This window comes from Alligator sinensis, unplaced genomic scaffold, assembly GCF_000455745.1.
Source record: "Alligator sinensis unplaced genomic scaffold, ASM45574v1 scaffold7_1, whole genome shotgun sequence".
Taxonomy (NCBI): Eukaryota; Metazoa; Chordata; order Crocodylia; family Alligatoridae; genus Alligator; species Alligator sinensis.
In genome coordinates, this window is record NW_005841843.1 from 5,356,646 (window position 1) to 5,378,827 (window position 22,182).

The 22,182-nt window shown below is 45.6% G+C and overlaps 1 protein-coding gene across 3 annotated transcripts in view; it reads right to left on the minus strand.

Annotated features, from left to right (window-relative positions):
- The window catches only part of LOC102385979 (rho GTPase-activating protein 7-like), a 177,311-nt gene extending 155,210 nt beyond the window's left edge, over positions 1-22,101 (minus strand). For 2 of the 3 annotated variants that reach the window (XM_025205714.1, XM_014520768.2), the window contains exon 1: positions 21,877-22,101. In XM_025205714.1, the coding sequence (XP_025061499.1) occupies positions 21,877-21,991 (115 nt within the window). In that variant the 5' untranslated portion in view covers positions 21,992-22,101. Of the gene's footprint in view, positions 1-1,728; positions 1,747-21,876 lie in introns of those variants that run through there. The other variant, XM_014520772.2, reaches the window with a different exon arrangement.
- Positions 22,102-22,182: the final 81 nt, after the last annotated feature.

Below are 22,182 nucleotides of genomic sequence, written 5' to 3' on the forward strand. Positions count from 1 at the left end.
TTTCAAGAATTTAGGGTGCAGTTTCTCATAAACCCCTACACCTATATCCTTGAAACATGGAAGGCCTCATGCTCTCAGCAGAGGCTACCATCCCTGATGGTTTCACCCAAATCAGACAAAAAACAACAAAGTTATAAATATTTGATTGATTCCCCATTATATCCTATGGCTGGATCACCGAAGCAGCTCTGAAGCCGATTTGGCTGAATCAAAGCAGGAAGCCAACCCAGAGCTCCAAATCAGATCGCTGGCATCCAAATCGGCTGGATCTGAAGCTGAATCAAATAGCTGCCTATTCACACAGGCCTACTGAGCTGCTCCCACTGGACTCTCTGCACAAATAAACTCCAGAGCTAATTGTTCCAGAGTCGTTTGCTCTGTTATCATTACAATCAGCGGTGGACCCTGAGTTATGATGTCAGGTAAGTCTAAATAGCAGAGAGGAGAATCTCTTAAGAAGCTAAGATCCTCATCTCACTATGTTACCTGTCAGACCAATTCATTGCCACTCTGTGTCTTTGGTCATTAAAAACTAGGCAAGCTTCCTCCTGGTTGAAGCTATGGCAATGTGTTAGAGCAATGGTTGTCAACCAGGGGTACGCATACTGCTAGGAGTACTTAAAGTTGTAGAGTGTACAGGGGCGTCCCACCACTGCGTGCACCATGGCGGAGGCCCATATTTTGGGGAAATCTGTGTGTGGGGCAGAGGCAGCTGCCACTGTGCGGTGGGCTTTACACACCGATGAAGCTGCCCTGGGAGTAGTATGACACCAAGGGGCGGGGCGCAGCCTGGTTGCAGCAGGCACATGCCATCACACTTCTCCCAGGGCAACTGCAGCAGCGCACAAAGCCCAGCATGCAACAGCAGCCTCCTCCACCCCACGCACAGTTGTTTTTTTTTTTTTTTTTTTTTTGGGGGGGGGGGGGCACATGGCTCCCAGGCCTCCACCCAGATGTGCACAGCAGTGGGAGCCCCCCACCCTGCACTCCTGAATGAGCCGCCTGGGCTCCAATTGTCCCACGACCCAGTTGGGCTGGGGCCCCATTCACCCCAGCCCCTACCCCTGTCTGTGCCCCACTCCCTCCTTTACCACAGGGACCTCTATCTGTTCCCCTCAGGGCCCTCTCCTCTCCCCCACAGACTTACCTGCTGGAGGGCGCATGTGCGCACATGCTCAGCACCCCCGAATAATTTTAATATAAAATATAAATGTTAAAAAAGTTTGAAAAACCCTGTGTTAGAGTGTAGGAACATTGGGGAGGTGTTGCTGAGTGGGTAGATTCTATGTAATTAACGTTACAAAAGAATTTTCATAGCCCTCCCCGCTCTTGCAAACTGAACAAATTTACACAGAACCAAATAAAAACTGAATGTTTGTCCATTCCCCATGCTCATTAATGCCTCATACTATGCTTCCAAGTTGCATGGTGGCCACAAAGGTGGATCCCTCAGGGTGTGTGGTAGCATGGAAATACCCCCCTTTCAGTTGCCCATGCTGTGGGAGAAGCAGCTAGGGACTTTTTTTAAGCTTCCCAAAGCAAGCAAGAATACCCCTCTCCATTCTCTTCCAAGGTCAGTGTAGAGGGTTTGGGGTTATTGCTTAGCTCACAGTCTTTAAACATAATACAGTCCTTCACTCTCAGGGCATGCCTGTTGCACAGGTGTCCTCCCACATTAGTCAGTCCTCCAACACCAACATAAACACAGTCCATAAAGGGTTAACTTACAGTTCTGAGTCCTCTGCAGCCCCTAACAAGGTGCCTCTAGCTTGCTGCTGCTCCTTCTTCACTGCTCTCTTTCCTCTCAGGCTATCTGTAACTTGTCTTCTTGCTGTGGGACTGCTGCTCCCAGTGTCGCAGCACCCTGGTCCAGTATTGCAGCCATTGGCCAGGACACTCACTTTCTCCCCACTTCTGCCTGTCTGTCTCTAGCTGCCTGTTTCTGGGTGGCTCACTTCCTGTGGCTGCTAATCATCTCCCTCAGCTGGCCCAGTCCTCCTGGTCAGCCAGTAATCAGCATCACTGCTTATAGTGGGCTCAAACCTCTGGCCCCTCAGTTTGTTACAGCCTACCACAGTTAGCAACACCTTCTCTCCCCTACCCCTTCCCCAGACCAATGCTGCCGCTGTCTCTAGCTGCTCTGTGGTAGGGATGTTAGGGAAGCACCCTGGACTTACTCAGGGACAGTAGCAGCAGTGGCAGGTCCTTCCTCCCCACCTGGTCCACCCATTGTTCCCTGCCAGTCTGGGAGCAGGCATAGGGAAAGGGAACTTGCCTGCTGCCACTATTACTGCTAGTCTCTAATCAAGCCTAGCTCTATGTTCAGTCTGGCTGAGCAGGGAAGGAGCAGCTCTGGAGCCCCCCACCCGCCTCCTGCTCAGCTGGGGACAGCAGCAGTGGAGGGCAGGGGAGGGGGGAAGGGAGGGAATGTGTAGCTGAGGCTGAAGGGGAAGGAAATGGGAGAAGATTCTTAAGTGCTTGAGGGACTTTAAAAAAGTCCTCTGCTGCTGCTCCTACAGCATGGCCTGTCCACCCTGGAGTGTGTGTGCATGTGTGTCATGAGAAGACTAAGACCCAAGATGCAGCCAACCCTGCTGCACAAGCTCCTGCTACTGCACCCTCTTTCCGAAGTCCCAGATCCGTTGATGGGTGACCAGCTACTGCTGTATGAAAACTTAAATTATCTTGCATCATAAATTAAACTGAGCCCTTATTGCAAATCAAACCCCAAATTACCTGCCATCTAATTGTCTTGTTACCTGGACATTTTCAGGACAGAGATGTAATGAAGGCTAAGGCTTACTTCGTTGCTTAGAACTGCAAGGCATTTAAATTAATAACTTTCGGGGGAGGGAATTGTCATGTTGCTGAATATTTATACCACTGCAAGGATATTACAAACTATCTGCTTCAGCAACCAAGGCTTGAGTCAATGCCCTCTGGAAACAATGGAAAGCATGACAATGTCTGTTGGCATTCGAAAGAGTCCCCAGAATGGGGAAGAAAAGTATTTTCCTCTACTTAAAGAAAATACAAATGGAGAATTAAGCAACACAAGACACAGACTTCACCTCCTCTAAGTCTAGGACAAGTCTGAGTGGAACTGTTTTGCATTCAGCATGACCAGTGATTTATGTGAGGAGGGAGCGAACCTCAACTGCACACTGTTAAATCTTTGCTTTTGCGTCCTTCATTACACACGTTGGTTCAACAGGCACAATAAAGTGATTTGTGTTGAAGGCTTTGGCTTGTTCTCCCCTCATGAGCTCTTACTTCAGTTTACATTATGGGCAAGAATAGCAACAAGTATTTGCAACTGCAACTATCCGTAGGAGTTCTTCCTTTTTCAAATGCGACTACAAGATAGATGGAGGGGAGCCAGGACAGAATGCTGCTCTAAATGAAACTGCACTAAGATAATGTCATGTCAATGTCTTTTTTAATTCCAGTTAGGTTTTATCCTGTATTGTTCAAACTCCCTGCACATGACTGCATTTGCTGTAACTCATTCTGTTCTCAAACAATGTAAGGGACGATGGATTGTCTTTGGCACTTACTACAGAAAATATAATATATGCAATGGGTCACTGCCTTCCATAATGCTGTGTGTATGACACAAATCACAACCAAATGACTAGGCTAAGAGGAAGTTTGAGCCAATATTTATAACCCTGTTTACAGGACAGCCATTTCTTTAAATCACTAAAAGCAAAAGCAACTTCCAGGGAAGAAGAGTGTTATTCAGAAGAACAGAAGGAAAGAGAAGAGAAGCAGAGTCATGGGGTTTTGTTTTTAGTCTTTGTCAAGCCAATCTACTGTAAGCAAGAAATACAACTGCACTGAACAGTTCCTTCTTTGCTGGGAAGATTTATCACAATATTGTTTTAAAATAGAGAACAGATGTGATAACATTAGGCAGGAGAAGAAGCAGTATTTGTTCTACTGAGTATCGCTATTAACTAGAGGGACTAATAATATTCAAAGCATGACTGAACCAAGACATTATAGCTTATAATTCGTTTTTATTGTACCAAGTAAAAAATGGCATTACAAATTACTTTAGCAGGATTAAAGGTGTATTGCATCTCATTTCCATCCCCTCCACCCCTCACCTTTCTTTAGTGAAACATAAGACATAGAGGGTAGAAACAGACATCACCTTTTGTCACTTTTATGCTGCTGGAAAAATTTTATGGCAGTCCAAAGGCCAAGCAAACCGATGTCCATGCCTCTTGTCATGCCACAAATAGCCAAAATGTGTGACTGTGACAAAGGTGGTATTAATTTGTGCTGCTATTTAGTGGGAGATGTCTTGTCTATTTGCTTTATGGCAGGAGAGCCCAGGCAGTGCATAACTGCTCATACTCTCCAGCTGCTGCAGACAGGTGCTTGAAGGGGCACAGTCCTGTGCACCTTGGGAATTCCCATGCAGGACCAGGCCCCAAAAGTCCTAGGAATGCCTGCCCAGATTTTTCTTCCTACAGAGACATGCCCTAGGGATTCTCTGGGCATGTCTACGTAAGTAGGGAGAGCTGGGTTTCCCCCTTACAGAGATGCACCCCTAGGATCTCTGAGAGTAAGCAGGGAAACTTTAGCTTTTTTGCTTGAAGAGATACATCCTGGGGAACTTCAGGGTGTGACTGCAAGCAAGAAACTGCTTACCAAGATGTTCCCTGAAATTCTCCAGCATTTATCTCAGTAATACGGAAAAGGAGGGCAGGTACTTCCAGAGCTTGAGAGGCCCAAATCCTACACAGGAATTCCTGGGTTGCACAGGACCAGCCACCTCAAGCCCTGGACATGTTACTTTTGAAATCTGTTTTCATACAGAAGGGGAACAACAGCATAGTTTCATAGTAGCTAGGGTCAGGAGGGACCTGAACAAATCATTTAGCCTGACCCCCTGCCACAGGCAGGAATGAATGCTGGGTTCACAAGACCCCAGACAGATGATCATCTAATCTCTTTTTGAATTTGCCCAAGGTAGGGGCGAGGACCACTTCCCTGGGAAGTCGGTTCCAGATTCTGGCCACCCTAACTGTAAAATATTGCCTTCTGATCTGTAACCTAAACCTATTCTCCATCAGCTTATGACCATTGTTCCTCGTCACCCCAGGTGGTGCTGGGGAGAAAAGGGCTCTGCCTATTTGCTGTTGATCTCCCCTGATGAGTTTGTAGGCAGACACCAGGTCCCCCCTCAGCCTCCTCTTGCTGAGGCTGAACAGGTTCAGGTCCTTCAGTCTCTCCTCATATGGCCTGTCCTGCTGTCCTCTCACCAAGCGGGTGGCCCTCTTCTGAACCCTCTCCAGGCTGGCCACATCCTTCTTAAAGTGTGGTGCCCAGCACTGGACGTAGTACTCTAATTCCAGACTGACCAATGTTGCATAGAGGGGGAATATCACCTCTCTGGACCGGCTTGAGATGCATCTTTGGATGGATGACAAGGTATGGCTGGCCTTGCTGGTTGCGGTCTGGCATTGGCGGCTCCTGTTCATCTTGGAGTCAGTAATGACTCCGAGATCCCTTTCCGCCTCTGTGCTTTCAAGAGGGGAACTCCCCAGCCTGTATGTATGCTGTGGCTTCCTTCTCCCAAGGGGCAGCACCCTGCATTTGGCTACGTTGAACCCCATCCTATTCTCATCTGCCCACTTTTGTAGTCTGTCTAAATCTAGTTGCAGCCTCTCTCTCCCTTCAAGTGTGCCCACCTCGCCCCACATCTTAGTGTCATCAGCAAACTTGGACAACATGCTTTCAACCCCCTCATCCAAGTCGCTGATGAAGATGTTAAACAGTGCTGGCCCGAGGACTGAGCCCTGGGGTACCCCACTGCTCACATCTCATCAGGTTGAGTGCAGCCCATCCACCACTACTCTCTGGGTGCACCCCATCAGCCAGTTGCTGAAAAAAAAGTAACAAAAAAAAGTATGCTGTAAAAATTCTCATGAACTTGGAATCTGGAAAATTCTTCATGTTGAATAGTTTACTGAAATTTGTTCAGTTAAAAAAAATAAATCTAACATGTTGCCAGATCAATGGGTGGGACAACAGGTGATGTGTCTTGCCCAATGAAGAGGATCAGCTGTGTTGGAAAACATGTCGGCACAGCTGATACACTTTATTTGACAACATCTATTTCTGGCAGAAACATGGACAAATTACACTGAAAGATAGTTAGCTGAATTAGTCTTAAGTCAGGCAGAAGGCAGGGCAGAGTGGCACCTTATAAATTAAACTAAAAATCATAAACTTTTGAAAGTGACAGCTTGCTTTGTCAGATGCTATAAATGGACTCGCAGGGAGCAGGGGTTCTGTATAGAAAGCAGTAATATAAAATATACCGAATTAAGGGGGAGTGGTGGAGGACTTACCATGAACTAGCTGTTGCACGAGAACTGTTTCATTTGTCCACTCCACAGTAAGTAGAAACTAAACTGAAACATCTTAGCCCTGAAAGAGATAAGCTTTCACTTTGTAGGCACACAAACCAATTACTGGAACATCAGATCAAACAGTAAGTCGCCCTCCTTCCCATGACTTTTAATTCAATATATTTTTTTCATCTGTCCATGCCCTAGCCTAGTCTACCAAACATGCTCAGTTATTATAAATTAATATTTTTCTTTTGATCAGCTGCATACTTCTGGAGTAGACAGCGGAGGTGAATGCAGTGTCTTGCTACAACATTTGCTATTGGATTAGAAATGTATTTAAGTTATAAGATGTAGAGAGTGACAGAGATTTGGGAACTCCTCCTTTCCAGGGTTTGGAGAATAATGGTTCAGGTACATTTCTACACAAAAGTGACTTGAATTTTTATGGTTGCATTTAGAAGACAGATAACAGCATGAAACCTTATCTTTCTCTGAAGTAATTAGTTGTTCCTGGACAAGTCTGAATACTAGCTTCAGGAGTGTCAGAGCTGATGTTTAGTCTAGAGCCAGTTGAAGTTTTATTTTACTGGAAACTAAAATTTTGAAATTTGTTTTTACATAGACGGAGAACAAAAAAAAGTACTTTGCAAAAATCCCCATGAATTTGGAATCTAGAAAATTCTTCATGTTGAAAAATTCACTGAAATTTGTACAGTTAAAAAGCTTGCTCCAACATTCCCCTCAAGTCTCTAGTTTAGACTGAATATCACTCTAATATTTAAAATTCTTTAAAGAAACTTTAAAAGCTTGTTGTTTTAGGTTAATCACAGTTTCAAGCAGCTGTTACTACTTTTTTTTCTTCTACTAAAGCCATTTCTATGTTCCAACTTTATTGTCATTACTTTTTTCATGTATCTGAATCATGGAAACAGAAGATCACAGAACACTTGTGTCCTGGTGTCTGCTAATTCTGATATGCAGCAATGAAAACTCCATTTCCAAATCTGTACTTATATTTCTTTGTATTTTAGAGCCTGGACCATTAAAAGCTGAAAGCTCATCAGGTATGTGCCTTCCTCCCTTGAAGGAGACCAGAAACTGTTGTCTATGAAGGTTTTAGTCAGGAAAAACTTTTAAACACTATTCTAAATGATTCAAAACCAGAGGTCTTGATACTGCATTGCACAAATGTTGGTGCCTTCCTAGAGAAAGCTTGATTTCTTGCATTTCTAGATACTGCCGCCAATCCACCTCTTCCAGCTCCATACTCTGATATTTCAGTTCTTTCATAACAAGAGATGTTCCAAAATGTGTGATGTGTATAAATATACCAAAATCTAAGATGAGACCTCTGCTTGCTTCCTCTGACCCCCTACCTCCTGGGAAAGAAGCAACCTTCCTGGTTAAGTACAGACAGTCAAAAAGCCCCAGGCTGAATTGATTCAATCTTTGTAGGGTTCTCTAAACTGCATAGATTGAACTGATAAGCAAGTGAACTCGTGTTCACTTTTGAAACCGGAAAGACAGCTGCAGGGGTGGGGGTGAGGGCAAAAAGCCTGGAAGAGGGGGCTTTTCCCTCCCCGTGCCTTGCAAACCTCAGCTGGGAAGGGTGGTACTGGGCAGGGGGTGGGGGTATCTTCCCTGTCCCCCAGACCCTTAGACACAAGGGTAGCTGGTGAGGGGTGGGGCTAAGGTGAATCCAGCCCAGCTTGAAGAACTGTGTGGGGGTGATAAGCCCCACAGAGGGTACTTCCCTCCCCTTGTGCTGTGTAGACTTGGGCTGGGGGAGCCTGCGGTCCGTTCCCTTACCCCCATCCCTCCAGGCTGACAGGCACAAGCAGAGGCTGGGGAGTAGAGGCTTTACTGCCTTAGCCCTGTGAAAGTGTGGGGAGGAGGGGAAAGGGAGGGCCAGCCCTGTTCTACTGGAGCAGCCATCACAGCCCCGGGCTGCAAAGCATCTGGGGATACTGGGGGACTGTGAGTTAACTTGAATCGGGAGGAGATCTGGGAGAGAAGTTCCATACACCAGTTTGACATAAATCAGTTAAGTCTGCTACTACATCCATCCAGGTTTATCTTAAACTGGTTTTGACTATATTGAAAGCAGTTTATGTGCACTGTACTTCTGTTCTGTTACAAGTTTAAAATGGCTCTGATCACTTAAACTGGGTTATGTGCAACTTCTGTCCCTAGGCCCTATGTTCCTCTATTAAGAACCATATTATGACAGAAACTTAAGGAACTGGCTCTCAAATGACTTCCTTAGCCACTGTCTTATTTAATGAGTCTCAATGGGGAACCAGACAAGGCAATTTTTGTGAATTTCATGACGAAGTTAAAAGGCTGTAATTTAGAGAACAGAACTGGGAATAAGCAGGGCCCAGTCTAAGATTTAAACTCATTAAGTTTAGTCATCTGTTTATTTACACAGGGCCTATCTCAGCCTCCATATGGCATAAAAGCTACATGGAAAAAGATTAAAACATCCTTAACGTTCCTGATCAGCCACCACACACAAATGGTGGTATTTCCCAATTGTATCATCATTGTAAATGAGCCCTGAGGAAATAAATGAGACTTAAGGTAAAAATAAATCTCTTGGCTTTGAGGGAGCAAGGAAGCAGCACATGCAAAAATTAAACTTCTCACTACAATTGTTCTTTTAGTACCACACTCCCATCAAAACAGATGTACAGGCAATACATATTTATCTTAGAAGCCATTATATATAGAGGTGCACTGATACATTGGTCTGATATCAGATTGGTATCAAAATAAAGAAAACTGGCTGTGTTGGATATAGGCCCGATGGGGCCGGTTACGTATCAGATAAATGTCTGTGCTCTGTGCATCCACAGCACAGCACGCAGGCGGCGAGGAGAAGAGCCAGCAGCTTGGAGAACTGCCTCCAGCTGGTAAGTCTGGTGTGGTGGATGGGGAGGGGGACAGATTAATGTCCCCCATGGTGAGGGAGGGGGCAGGGGCAGGCGCTGCCTAGGTGGGGTGGGGGGTGGAGCCACAGCTTGTGGTGGGGAGGTGGCTCCTGCTGCTGCCTGCACCCCAGGAGGGCATGGGGGGGGCATGTGCCCACAGATCTGTGTGGGGTAGGGCAGGGTGGGCTGCAGCCAGGGCTGCATGGGGCTCTTCTCAGCAGGGGCTGGGCTCAGAGCAGGCACTGGCAGTGCTGGGAGGATGCTGCATCCACTGCAAATTTTGCCTCCACTCTGCTTCCAGCACTGCTGCTGCCAGCTACCCAGTGCAACCCCAGGTCAATGCCCCACCTCCACCCATGTACCGGAAAGAGCTGGGACTGCATCGGGTGGCTGGCGATAGCAGCACTGGGAGCTGAAGCAAAATTTGGAGTGGATGCAGCATCTGCCCAGTGCTACCAGCACCTACTCCAAGCCCAGCCCCCACTGAGAAGAACTGTGCAGAGCCCCAGTTGCAGGCTGCCCCACCCACCTAGTCCTGCCTGGGCAGGGCCTTCCCCTGCCCGCACCACAGGGGGTGTTGATCTGCCTCCCCCATGCCCCTTCCCTCCCCCTTCCCCTTCCACCACACGAGACTTACCAGCTGGAGGCAGCTGTATCAGAAACCAGATTGGTATTGGCCAATTAAAAAAATCGGATTGGTATCAGACGATTTTTGCCTCCTTAAATATCGGCTATCAGTATTGGCCCCAAAAATCTCTATCGGTGCACCCTTAATTATATAGTGTTTTTTGCTGATGGGCCCTGATAGAAAATGTTACTTAACTTATTTTATGTGACAGTAAGTTTGGTCCAGCTCCTATAACCCCTTTTTCTATGTAACCCTTCTGCCAGGCACCAGTCAGCAGCAGCAAGGGCCTGGTTCAATTTTGGGGTATTAATATATTTTTCCTTGGCTTAATCCCCCACCCAGACCACCTGGGAAAAACTAAATGAATTACTGTGTTGTCCCACACGAACAACACCCCCCCCCCCACACAAGCAGTGTTTTTTCCTGGCTTACAGTTCAGCTGTGTAGCTTTCAGCAGCCACAGGAGAAAAAGCTAGAAACCTTAGTTGAGTTGTTCTTATATACCTGGTATGACATCACCCAAGCCTTGGGCCACACTCCAGCCTCTCTCTCACTCAATTTGCCTGGAGGATCTTCTGCTTTCTCTGGCCAATGCAGCCAGAGGGTTTTACATATTTTACCCAGATACAGGGCCCAGCTTGCCATGTGCTGAACACATGGTGAGAACAACAGGGGCTATTTTGCATGCACACATGTGAGTCTAGACATGGGTCCAGCCACTTGTTTTAGGGCCAGTCGCCCACCTTCTCTTCTGCCACGCCTTGATGTTACTAATTATCCAATGTTAATCAGGCAGGAGGCTGCCCATTTATCTGCCCTGATGACAAGGGCCTATGTATATGACTTCAGCCTCCCCTTATTGTATCCTATGCTTTGCAGATGTTTCCTCCAACTAGCTAGCACTGGGACCTGAGCTCTGGAGTCTCATGTGGGACTCTCACTCCTCACCAGAGCTCACAACTCCAGCACTCTCACCTTGGGTTCTCTCTTTACACACACACACACACACACGCGCACACACACACACACACACACACACACGGCTCCAACCCCACACACACTCTCAGGGCTCCAACCCCACACCTTGGGGATCAGGGCTCTGAGCCCTGTCCCCAAGTCCTCCTTGGGCTATCCCCTTATCTCTGGCCCCAGAAGCTTCCTTAATAGTTCCCTGATGCTCAAGGCCCCACCCCCCATACAACAGACAAATGAGGGGAGCCAGAGAAGAGGTCGGCCGTAAGTGACATACAGAGCACCCTGTTCATAATTTATGTAGCCAAATTAAACAATGCTATCTGCACAGACCCTTGCATTCCATTGTGCAGGTCCTTGAACTTCTTGTGTGGAAGGGACATCCACTCCCAATTGTCTTGTTTAATTTGGAAATAGTATGATTGAAGTTTAATAAGTTCCTGGGCCAGAAAATGGCTGGCTGTGCACTTAGAGCACCTGAAGACATGAGGCAGAGGTTCAAACCTTATAAGACATAATAGAAGTCTATGCTCCAGTTTCATCAAGAACTAGATAGAACAAATAAGATCCCACCATATTTGCCAATGCTTTCTGGACTTGGCTCAGCTTAAGCCCAGATTTAAAATGGGAAGATGAAGGAGACTTATAGTTCTCAGTCATTGATGTCTGCTAAGAGTAAACAATACAGTTTAAAGAAATACAAACCACAGTTATTTTTAATGGGTTTTTATTTTGTGCTCTGTAGACATTTCCCATTGGGTTCTGGGTTTCCTGTATGGTTACAGAACCTGATCCATAGCCCATTGAAGTCAATCATAAAACTCAATAGACTTTGAATAGGGAGCCACAATTAACCCCTCCAGAATGGCACCTATCAACAGGCTTGTGTTATACTAGCCAGACTGGTATGCAACTCTTATTTATGCCAATGGAAGGACTTCAAAATAACCCTAATAACTAGGACAGCAATTTTCACTATAGCCTAGAAGTAGATTTCTAAATTCCATAGATATTCTGTGAAAACTTGGCTTATAACTTCCTAAAATCATAGCCCCTTTAATTCCCCAAAGATACCCTTATTTGTCTATCCAGGAATCCTGAAAACACTCTCATAATCATAGTGGATTTCAGTACAGGGTAACTTTTCTATAGTTTTGATGAGAAACACCAACAGCTTGCTAACTTGCCAAGCAAAAAGTAGACTTTATTTCACACATAGTAGATCCCAAATCCACCTATTGGGGTTTGTTGCAAAGAACTTGCACAGTTCTTTTTATTATTTCTTGAGACTGCAAAAGTTTTTCTTTCCAGAAACCCAAAAACTAGAGGATTAATATTATAAACTATTGTAAGAACCCTGTTGAGCACAGCATCACACATCATATCTTCCATAATGTAGCAAACAAGAAGTGAGCTCCCTACATTGAATGTGCGATGGAGTCCTCCTTTCTTTGATATCCAGAAATATCTCCGAGTGCCATCAGATAAAATAGGAATGTTTGGGACAACAAGTGAGCCCATTGTCATACCTGAAGGATTGGGAGATGTGTTTTTAAACAGAAAACTGCCCTCTTATCACAGAGATAAATAGTAGCTATTTAACATTGTTGCAAGCAGAGACAGCATAGGACTGTATTACACAACTGGGAGTTTTGGGAAGGACCAATAACCAAACTCTAACTCAGTAATGGGCTGAAACAGAAGGCTATACATGAACATTACCAAACTTGGGGAGATTATATATCCCACTCAAATCTAAACTTGGCTCCTCAGGCCACACTTAGCATGAACCATTACTGGGGTTCAAGCAATAGCTTTAAGAATAGCCACATTCTGGAATGAGTCTTCTATATCCTTCCCTTGCCTTCTCAAGAAAAAGACTGGTACTCACCATTTAGAAGCACTCCTACAGATTATAAGTAGGATAAATATTGGTATGTATTGTAAATCTCTTTCTTGCTCTGTAGAGATTAACGCAAGCAGTTTGTGTCAGCATCGAACAGTTCTATGAACAACCCATAAAGCTTCCTAAAGAAAAATATTTATAAAGCCAATTTAAGTAACTAGAACATTTATTACTGTCATGGTCAATAAAGCTTATATTTATTTTATGCATGGAATGTTTTATTTAACTGAAAACCTAGTCTAGCATCTCCCACCAGCTGAAAGAAAAATGATAATTTCATGTAAGAGTAATTACAGCTGTTGGGCAATGGGCTATCAATGTCTTAAAGAGAGCATTACATGTATGCATCTATCCAGAAGTGGCAATAGTTGGCTCTCTCTGGAGCTCTGGTCTGTCTATTTTACCTGTGGCTAAATAATTTTGGGGCTCAACTTGTGGGACATATTCTGTGATACATCTCCTTGTGCCCTCTATGAGCATTCTCTGTGGTCTATGGTATACTGATTTTTTTCTTGTTAATATATAATCACAACAGTTGTTATGAATGTCTCAGTAAGATGAATTCTTGTTTCAGTTAAGAAACCATTCCCCACAGGGGATAGATATGTTGCATCCTAGTTCTCAGCACGAGATCTGCTTGGGAAATCTTTAAATTACAGTTAGGACTCCAGAGGAGCCTGGTGGAGAGATCTGCCGACCTAAGAAGCTCTTGGTTGCTGTAGAAGGATGATTCCAGGTGCTTTGTGCCTATTTTGATCCACCCCTCCACTTTTTTTTCTAGTATTGGAGACAGTGGCATGATTTACTTAGCCAATGTATAATAAAGCCTTTCAGGAGTTGTTTCAAATAATAGACTCTTCATTTAAATACATGTCTTCCACTACTGGGTTTTTTTTTGTCCAGAACATGTTTCAGCCTCTCAGGAAGCAGTCAAACAGAAGAGGTAGAGGCACACGGCTTTTAGGGCATGGCCAGGAGGAATGCAGTCTTCATTAGCACAGGTGAGGAGTTTGCTGGGAAATGGCTACCTCCATACAGTTCACGTAGCATAGAAGGGTCATAGTCTCAACAATATCTTTTTTTTCTTAGGGTTGCAAGGGCTCCTGCTGTTCTTCCCCATCCCTGCTCTCAGCACCAAGCAATCCAGGTCTGGCTAACTCTCCTGCAGGGGGAAGAGCATGCATGGTTTGTCATCACTCCAAGACCCTGATCGCTCTCTCAGGGGTGGGGATTATGCATTAGAGAGGAAGAGAAGAAAAGTCATGCTTCTAGGGATTTAGCATCTACTTCTTTATTAAAAAGTCAGATTTGTATGGAGGGTTGGAAGAACAGTGCTATCCCTTTAGGTCCTGCCCATTACCATTCTCAGGGCCTTGTTATACCTTACAGAGCCACACAAATATTGATGGGTGTTAGTGTTGTGCTGGCTCCAGTTTGGAGCAAATCACATGTTCAGGCCAGCAAAGGCCTGGAAGACTGAAAGAAAAGAACCCCCTGCCTCCCATTCTGGGCTTCCAAGGCTCCCCCTGCTCACGTGTGGCTGCTGGCACTGCCCGTTCCCCCCAGAGCAGACAGGGAAGGATTAATCTGCCTGCCCAGTTGCCAGACTTCTGCTCTTTTCCAGACTGAGCCCACCCAGAGAGCAGTAGTGGTGGCCTGGCAAGCAGGTTAACCCTTGCCTGCCTGCCCCCCCTATGGGACAGGTAGTGTGAGCAGCCAAAAGCAAGTGTGGCCTGGGGGCGGGGAAGTGATCAGGGATCTGGGGTGCTGAGGAGGGCTGGGGGGACAGTGCATCTCATCTGGGCCAATGGGGGATGTGGAGCAGGATGAGAGTTTATACTATGAGCTGGGTAACACAGATCAGAGGTGAATCCTGCCCTGGAGTGACAACTTTGAGCTGCATAACGAGTTCTTAAAACTAATTTTGGGCATAAGCAGTGAGGAAAAATATTATTTGCGGGGGCTGAGCCTCACCTGACCCCTGCCCCTCCCTCCCGCAGGGCCAGTGCATGCTGGTGCAGTACGCAGCAGCAGAGGACTGCCTGCACATCAAGTGGCACCAGGAGCTGTGGGATGGTGGCACCATGGTGCTGCTGCTCTCACTGGCCACTGTGAAAAGTTTGGGAGGGCTAAGCCCTGTTAGCACCAGCCTTCCACTGCCTGTGGTTTCAGGTGTTAATTTGAGGACAATCCAGATGTTAAGAGCTCCAGGAACTGCCCAAAATTAGCATGTAGCAAGGTCCCCAATCTGCCACCACCCCATAGGCACAGAGACAGATTAACACAGACACTTAGTCCAGGGAAAGAATGGAGCAGTGCCAGAGAGTCAACCTGCCCTTTCCCACTCCTCCCTAAACAAGAATTTCCAGGCTGAGAGGTCAGCATGGCCCTCCTTTCAAAACACTAATGGATCACGGATAAGCTTGTTAAATCAGAAGGACAGTTATCATCATGTAATCTGACCCCAGGTACAAAGAGGACAACTGACCTGCACAAGATCCAGGCAGCCAGTGGCAGAGTCAGAAATATATGAGCCAGGATCAAGCCCAGCTCTCTGCATGGCTAACAGGAATAATATACCTTCATCAGTGAAAACAGTCAGACATGATTGAACATACAGTGGGAAAAACAGGGTAGGCAGTTGCCAGTTTTAGTCACTTCTCAGATCTTAGTTACTCTGTTCCAGATAACCCAGGATTTAACAAAGGTTTTGTTGCAGTTTCTTCCATATTTATCAACTCTGAAGCAACATGAATAAATTAATAGCAATGCCTATTTGCAATTTTAATATGCTTACATATAACATGCGCGCATGCACACACACACACACACACACACAGAGAAAGCAGCATTCTTCCTGTATGTTTATATAGTCTAAAATCTTTTATTATAAGTAATTTTTACAGGGTATCTGCCATTTTTAATATCCTATAAGTGCACCTTTTAAGGATGTGAAGGTCTAATGTATTCCAATTTCTCCTTAAAATTAACCTCAAGTGCATTGCTGATTGCTTTTCTTTATCCTTTGCACCTAACTAGCTTCACATCAGGGGTGGCTTCTTTTTTTTCTGTGGATAAGGTACAGCTATATATTTGAATGGATGCCAATCTGCAATTGTCATGCAGTCTAGAAACATACAGGAGGAATGCTATTTTCACTATAAACTGCACAGGGGCAAGACTGAGAATGTCATAGTATAACCTGAATTTAACATTCATAGAAAGAATTCCAATAACTCAGATCAATAGGAACCATGACATCTTATTTGGCTCAAGAGGAAATGTGATTGATTCACTGAATGTGCCTATGACCAAGAGGTGACCTGCCCCCAAGTCTTAGCATGGTTTGCATAAGCTGATGTTTAAGCACTCCCTGGCTATAAAAGTGCTACAGTACTTTGACTATACTGGCCTCAGATTTCTTGCTAGTGATCTCCAGGGTCTCACTGAAATCAATAACTAATCTAAAACTAAATTGCAGAAGACATTAGATTTTTCAACCTCTCCGAGATTTGTTGCCTAACAGTGCATTTGAGTATTTGCAGAATTTTAAAAAAAAGAGAAGCAAACATTTGCCATGTCATTTGCTGTTCACATGCTGAAGAACAACAAGAGTTTCTCCACAAATGCTTTGCTCATGTGGAAATGCAGCACTTCCATTTGTATTTAGGAACAGTAATTTCCCATACAAACAACATTGGGTCACATGAAGAGGACGTGAACATAGACCAATACAGCTGTTTGGCATTTGACAAGAGTATTTGCAAGCACTGTTTTTGCAGGGCTCAGCCAGCTCTATTGCAAAATGTGTGTGTGCTCCTAAACAAAACATGAGGAAGGGAGGGACAGCACACAGAGAGAATTTCAAGGACTTATTTGGGCTTCTAGTAAATACTCTTTAGAAACCAACTTAGTTGTAATTCAGTGGTCACTCCTAAAAGTTTGCTGGTTTTGCTTTGGCCTATAGCTATCTACTGCACTTACTGCCTAGGAAACACTACAAATGGTGAGAGAACAATCTAAAAATCTATAGCAAAACTGGGAATCTTGAAGGCAATTGTTCTGCAGGTAGGAAGAGATTCTCTGATATGAACCTCCCTGAATGGTGGGAAGCTTTGCATTGGAGTTAATTGATTACCATTCAATGTAAACAGTTCTTATAGCTGTTCAGCAGCAATCCGGGTTGTCTATTTCCCGTGGAAAAACAGAGTAAAATGCAGATTTCCCTCCTTACTGGAGTAAAACACAGATTTCTCATTTTAGCAGAGAAACCTGGGGATTTTGCAGTTTTATAGCGAGCCCTCTGCAGGTGGGCAGAGTTCCAGACTGCAGGGGGCTGGGAGGGAGAGTCAGGCAGGGGTGCCATGTAAATGTACATGCACATGGTCCCAGGCAGCCTGGACAGCAGCTCCTGCAGGTAAGTGCGGGGTGGGGATTGAGTCCCCCATAGAGAGGGAGGGAAGGAACTGGGCAAGGCTGGGGTTGGGACTGGGGTTGCTGCCCAGCCGGGCAGTGTGTGGGACTTGGGGCCCAGGGCCACAATGTGCAAATGCAGGGCCTCAGCAGGGAGCAGGATGGGGCTGCGGGCAGCTCATCTTGAGTGGGGGGGGACATGGCTCCCTGTCGCAGTGCGCGCTCCAGGGTAGCCGGGGGGGAGCCCTCTGTGGTCTGTGTGCAGGGTGGGGTGGGCTGCTGTCCATGGGCTCAGGCTCCCACCCTGCTGGCCTCCCCCAGGACCTCCATAGCCTGGCAGGTGTGACCTGGCACTGCTGGGCACAGGAAAGCTGCTTGCTGCTGCAAGATCTGTGCTGCCTTTGCGATGCATCCCCTGTGCATGCAGGAGCAGCATGAGCAGTGGTGCGCAGTTGCGTCCCTCACTGCTGCCACGTGTGCAGGAGATGCATTGCTAGGGCAGTGCAGAGCTCACAGTGGTAAGCAACTTCCCAGTGCACCTGTGCTCTGCCCTGCTGCCCTGCAGCAGAGGCCATGGGGGAGGGCAGCAGGCTGGGAGCCTGAGCCCACAGTGCGCACCTGCTCCACCCCTGCCCTGTGCACAGATCTGAGGGGCACAGTTCCCCCTGTCACCTGGGAGTGTGCACAGCTGTGGAGAACCGGCCCCACCACCCAAGCCTGAAGCAGGAGGAAGCCAGCTCCTGCTCTGCTGCAGCAACTGCAGCCTTCTCTTGGGGGCAAGGGGCTGCAGCCCTGGGTCCCTGGCCCCATAACCTGGCAGCTGTGGGCCCCTCTGGCAGGGCTGGGGGGCAGGGCCTGTGGGTGGAAAGTGAGGGGCACCCGCAGGACTGGAAGGCTGTGGGGGGCCTTTAATTTTAATCATGGATTTGGGGATTTTAATCAGAGAATTTGTGATTTTTTTTTTATCAGGGGAAACCAGGATCTCAATCTTTTAGAAGACTTCTGTTCCCAAGGAAAGGGCCATTTTTTAAGTGAGTGGATGTCACTGCTCTAGACCAGCTATTTCTGAAGGGTTTTCCAATGGGTTTTTGTCTAACAAGGTCAACATTTTCATGATTCCAGTCAAATAAAACGTGTATTTCCTCATGTGACAGATGCAAGGGGATTTCCCACTTAAAGTGTGTAGGATCAGACATTAAGGCAGGTTTCTGCCAGGGGTGGGGCCAGGCAAGCTCCCAAGGGAAGCCTGTGAACCCGGCAATGGTTTCTGAAGGGTGCCGAGTTCTCATACACCACTTCTAAGCACCTACCATTTCTAAGCACACCTCTCTCAAGACTGCCATCTGCTCATGGCACTAATCCAAGTAATGGTGCAGAATATTGCTAAATTATAGCTAAGCAGCACAATTGTGTTTTCAGCATATACTGAATGAGCAGACATTTCTGGCATCATTATTTATAGGACATGCAATCAAAAGATAATGGAACAACTCCTCAGCTGTCTTGAATGGGTATATTTTCACTGACTACAGATCTTCAAAGTTCAACTCTAGATCTGGTCTCAGTTGGAAATTCCTAGCAATCCTTATATAAACTTACCCTGATGTTCCAACAAAGCAAAAGCTGAGTTAGGGGGAATTTTTTGTCCTGTCCTACCTCAAATTAAAATTTAGGTGAACCATCATAAGAAACCCAACATTGCCTTATAATGTGGGACAGATTTAGAAAAATCATAGAATCATAGAAAATTAGAGCTGGAAGGGACCTCAGGAAGTCATATCATCCAGCCCCCTGCTCAAAGCAGGACCATCCCCAACTAGATTATTTTAGCCAAAGCTTTGTCTAGCCGGGTTTTGAAAACCTCCAAGGATGGAGCTTCCACCACCTCTCTGGGTAACCTCTTCCAGTATTTAACTACCCTCCTAATGAGAAAATTCTTCCTAACATCCAACCTAAACTTCCCTTGCTGCAACTTGAGTCTGTTGCTCTTTGTTCTGTCATCTGTCACCACTGAGAACAGTCTAGCTCCATCTTCTTTAAAACCCTGCTTCAGGTAGTTGAAGGCAGCTATTAAATCCTCTCTCAGTCTTCTCTTCTTCAGACTAAATAAGTCCAATTCCCTCAGCCTCTCCTCATAAGTCATGTGCCCCATCCCCTTCACCTTTTTTGTTGCCCTCCACTGGACTGTCTTCAATTTGTCCATCCTTTCTGTAGTGGGGGCCCAAAACTGAACACACTACTCCAGATGCAACCTCACCAGTGCCAAATAGAGGGGAATAATCACTTCCCTTGACCCACTGGCAACACTTCTACCTATGCAACTCAGTACAGTTTGCTGTTAGCCTTCTTAGTAACAAGGGCACACTGTTGGCTCATATTCAGCTTACTGTCCACTGTAAGCCCCAGGTCCTTTTCTGCAGAGCTGCTGCGCAGCCTGTCAGCCCCCAGCCTGTACTGGTGCATGGGATTGTTCCATCCTAAGTGCAGGACTTTGCACCTGTCCTTGTTGAACCTCATGAGATTCCTTTTGGCCCAGTCCTCCAATTTGTCAAGGTCACTCTGAATCCTAGCCCTACTCTCCAGCATATCTACTACACCCTCCAGCTTGGTGTCATCTGCAAACTTGCTGAGGGTGCACTCCATCCCATCTTCCAGGCTGTTGATAAAGATATTGAACAAAACCAGCTCCAGGACCAGCCCCTGGGGCACTCCACTTGATACTGGCCATCAGCTAGACATTGAGCCATTGATTACTACCCTCTGAGCCCGATGCTTCAGCCAGTTTTCTATCCACTGTACAATCCATTCATCCAGCCTGTATTTCCTTAGCTTGCCTGCGAGAATATTGTGGGAGACTGTATCAAAAGCCTTGCTAAAATCAAGGAATATCACATCCACTGGTCTCCCTGTATGCAGAGCCAGTCATCTCACTACAGAAGGCAATCAGGTTGGTCAGGCATGACTTGCTCTTGGTGAATCCATGCTGACTGTTCCTAATCACCTTCTCCTCCAAGTGCTTAGAAATGGATGCCTTGTGGATCTGCTCCATGATTTTTCCAGGGACTGAGGTGAAGCTGATTGGTCTATAGTACCCTGGATCCTCCTTTTTCCCTTTCTTAAATATGGGCATTATGTTTGCCCTTTTCCAATAATCTGGGACCTCTCCTGATATTCATGAGTTTTCAAACATGATGGCCAGTGTCGCTGTAATGATGTCAGGATGCACCCTCAGCATCCTTGGGTGCATCCCATCTGGCCCCAGGGACTTGTATATGTCCAGCTTTTTTAAATAGTCCCGAACCTGTTCTTTCATCACTGTTGGCTGCTTACCTCCTCCCCAAACTGTGCTGCCAGGTGCAGTAGTCTAGGAACTGACCTTGCTTGTGGATACTGAATTGAAAAATGCATTAATTACTGAAGCCTTTTCTGCATCCTCTCTCACTAGGTTGCCTCCTCCTTTCAGTAAGGGAGCCATGCTTTCCCCAATCGTTCTCTTGTTACTGAATATCCCATCACTGGCATTTACTGTCAAAGAAGAATGCTCTGAAAAGGCTTCATTTCAAAACACAGAGCATAGATCAGTTGCCTCCACAAACCTGACACCTTTGAAGTGAAAGCCCTGGAAAAATTTTTCCCTAGTCATCTACCTAATATTATTCGCTTCTAAATCATGCACCTTTTACTGCTATAAAATGTCAGGTTTGCAAAAGCCAGGCCTCTTTTCATTAAAAGAAGAGTTTCTAATAACAACCGTGTTCTTTGAAGAGGCTTTATTTAGAGTACATTTCAGAAGCACTGATTGTATATAACCATGCAACTTCCACTCCTACAAAGTGACAGAAAAATCGGCATGTCTATTTATCAAGCAATCATGTAGAACTTGTGTCATTCTTATACGGTTCTGAGTAGTTAAAAAGTCATACAAAGACTAAATTCTAAAAGGAGTTCAGCTCCATATACAAAGTACCCATTCCTCCTCTTTTGTATGACTTAGATTAGTTTCAGGGCTTGTGCTCACTGCTGTTCATGGTCACATAAGCGTGATGGTTAGTTGTGCACACAGAAAAAGGATGTTGGACATTTTGCAATCATTTGATAGTAATCCAAATGGTGCAACTATTACATACTTATCTGGCACTAATAAGTGCTAAATTTGTATGTCACATATAAGAATCAGATCATCAGATTATAAAACCATAAGGCAGACCAGTTGCCAACCACCAAAATCCTGCTTCGAAACTCATTGTCACATAACATCTTGCATTCCCTGTCAAATATGGAGTATAAAGTTTGACACAGTAACACCACCAGATTATTAAAGAACCAAAATTCAGCCAAAGTTGAAGCAATTTAAATATTTCAAGGTAGAAATTCAGCTGGGCACTTGACGCTTCTTGCAAGTCATACCTACTCAGAACAGTGATCTGAAACACCCAGTTCACAATAGAGGTGAAAGAGCATATAGCTAGAATCATAAAGCCATGATCCCTTAATCCTCTAGAGTGATGCACAAATACAACACACAAAAAATTACACATTAAATGTCAGAAAGTGCCTCTCTGGGCTAGGGGACATGCTTGCATTCTTTGCCATTGAGCTGAGAAACACTGCTTGCTTCACATCAGTACAGAGTAAATGCCCTGTGTGACTAACCTGATAAGCGCCTTTCTCTTGCACTCTTCCAGAGCACATCCCATGCCTTGTTGGTGGAGTCCTTGATATGCTCACTGAAGGATCTCCTCAAGCGATGTTTCCCTGGGTATGCCATTCTTCGTATAAAATCCACAGCAATACTTCTAGCCCATTAAGATCCAACAGCCTGAAAAAATCCCAGTACATTAAGACCAATGAGAACTCAATTCTTCCAGCTTTCTTCTCTTAGGCAGAACTGGAAAGCTGCCGTATAGAAAAGCTGCATGTAATTTGTTAACACCCCTTTTGGAAGCGGGGAGGGTTGGG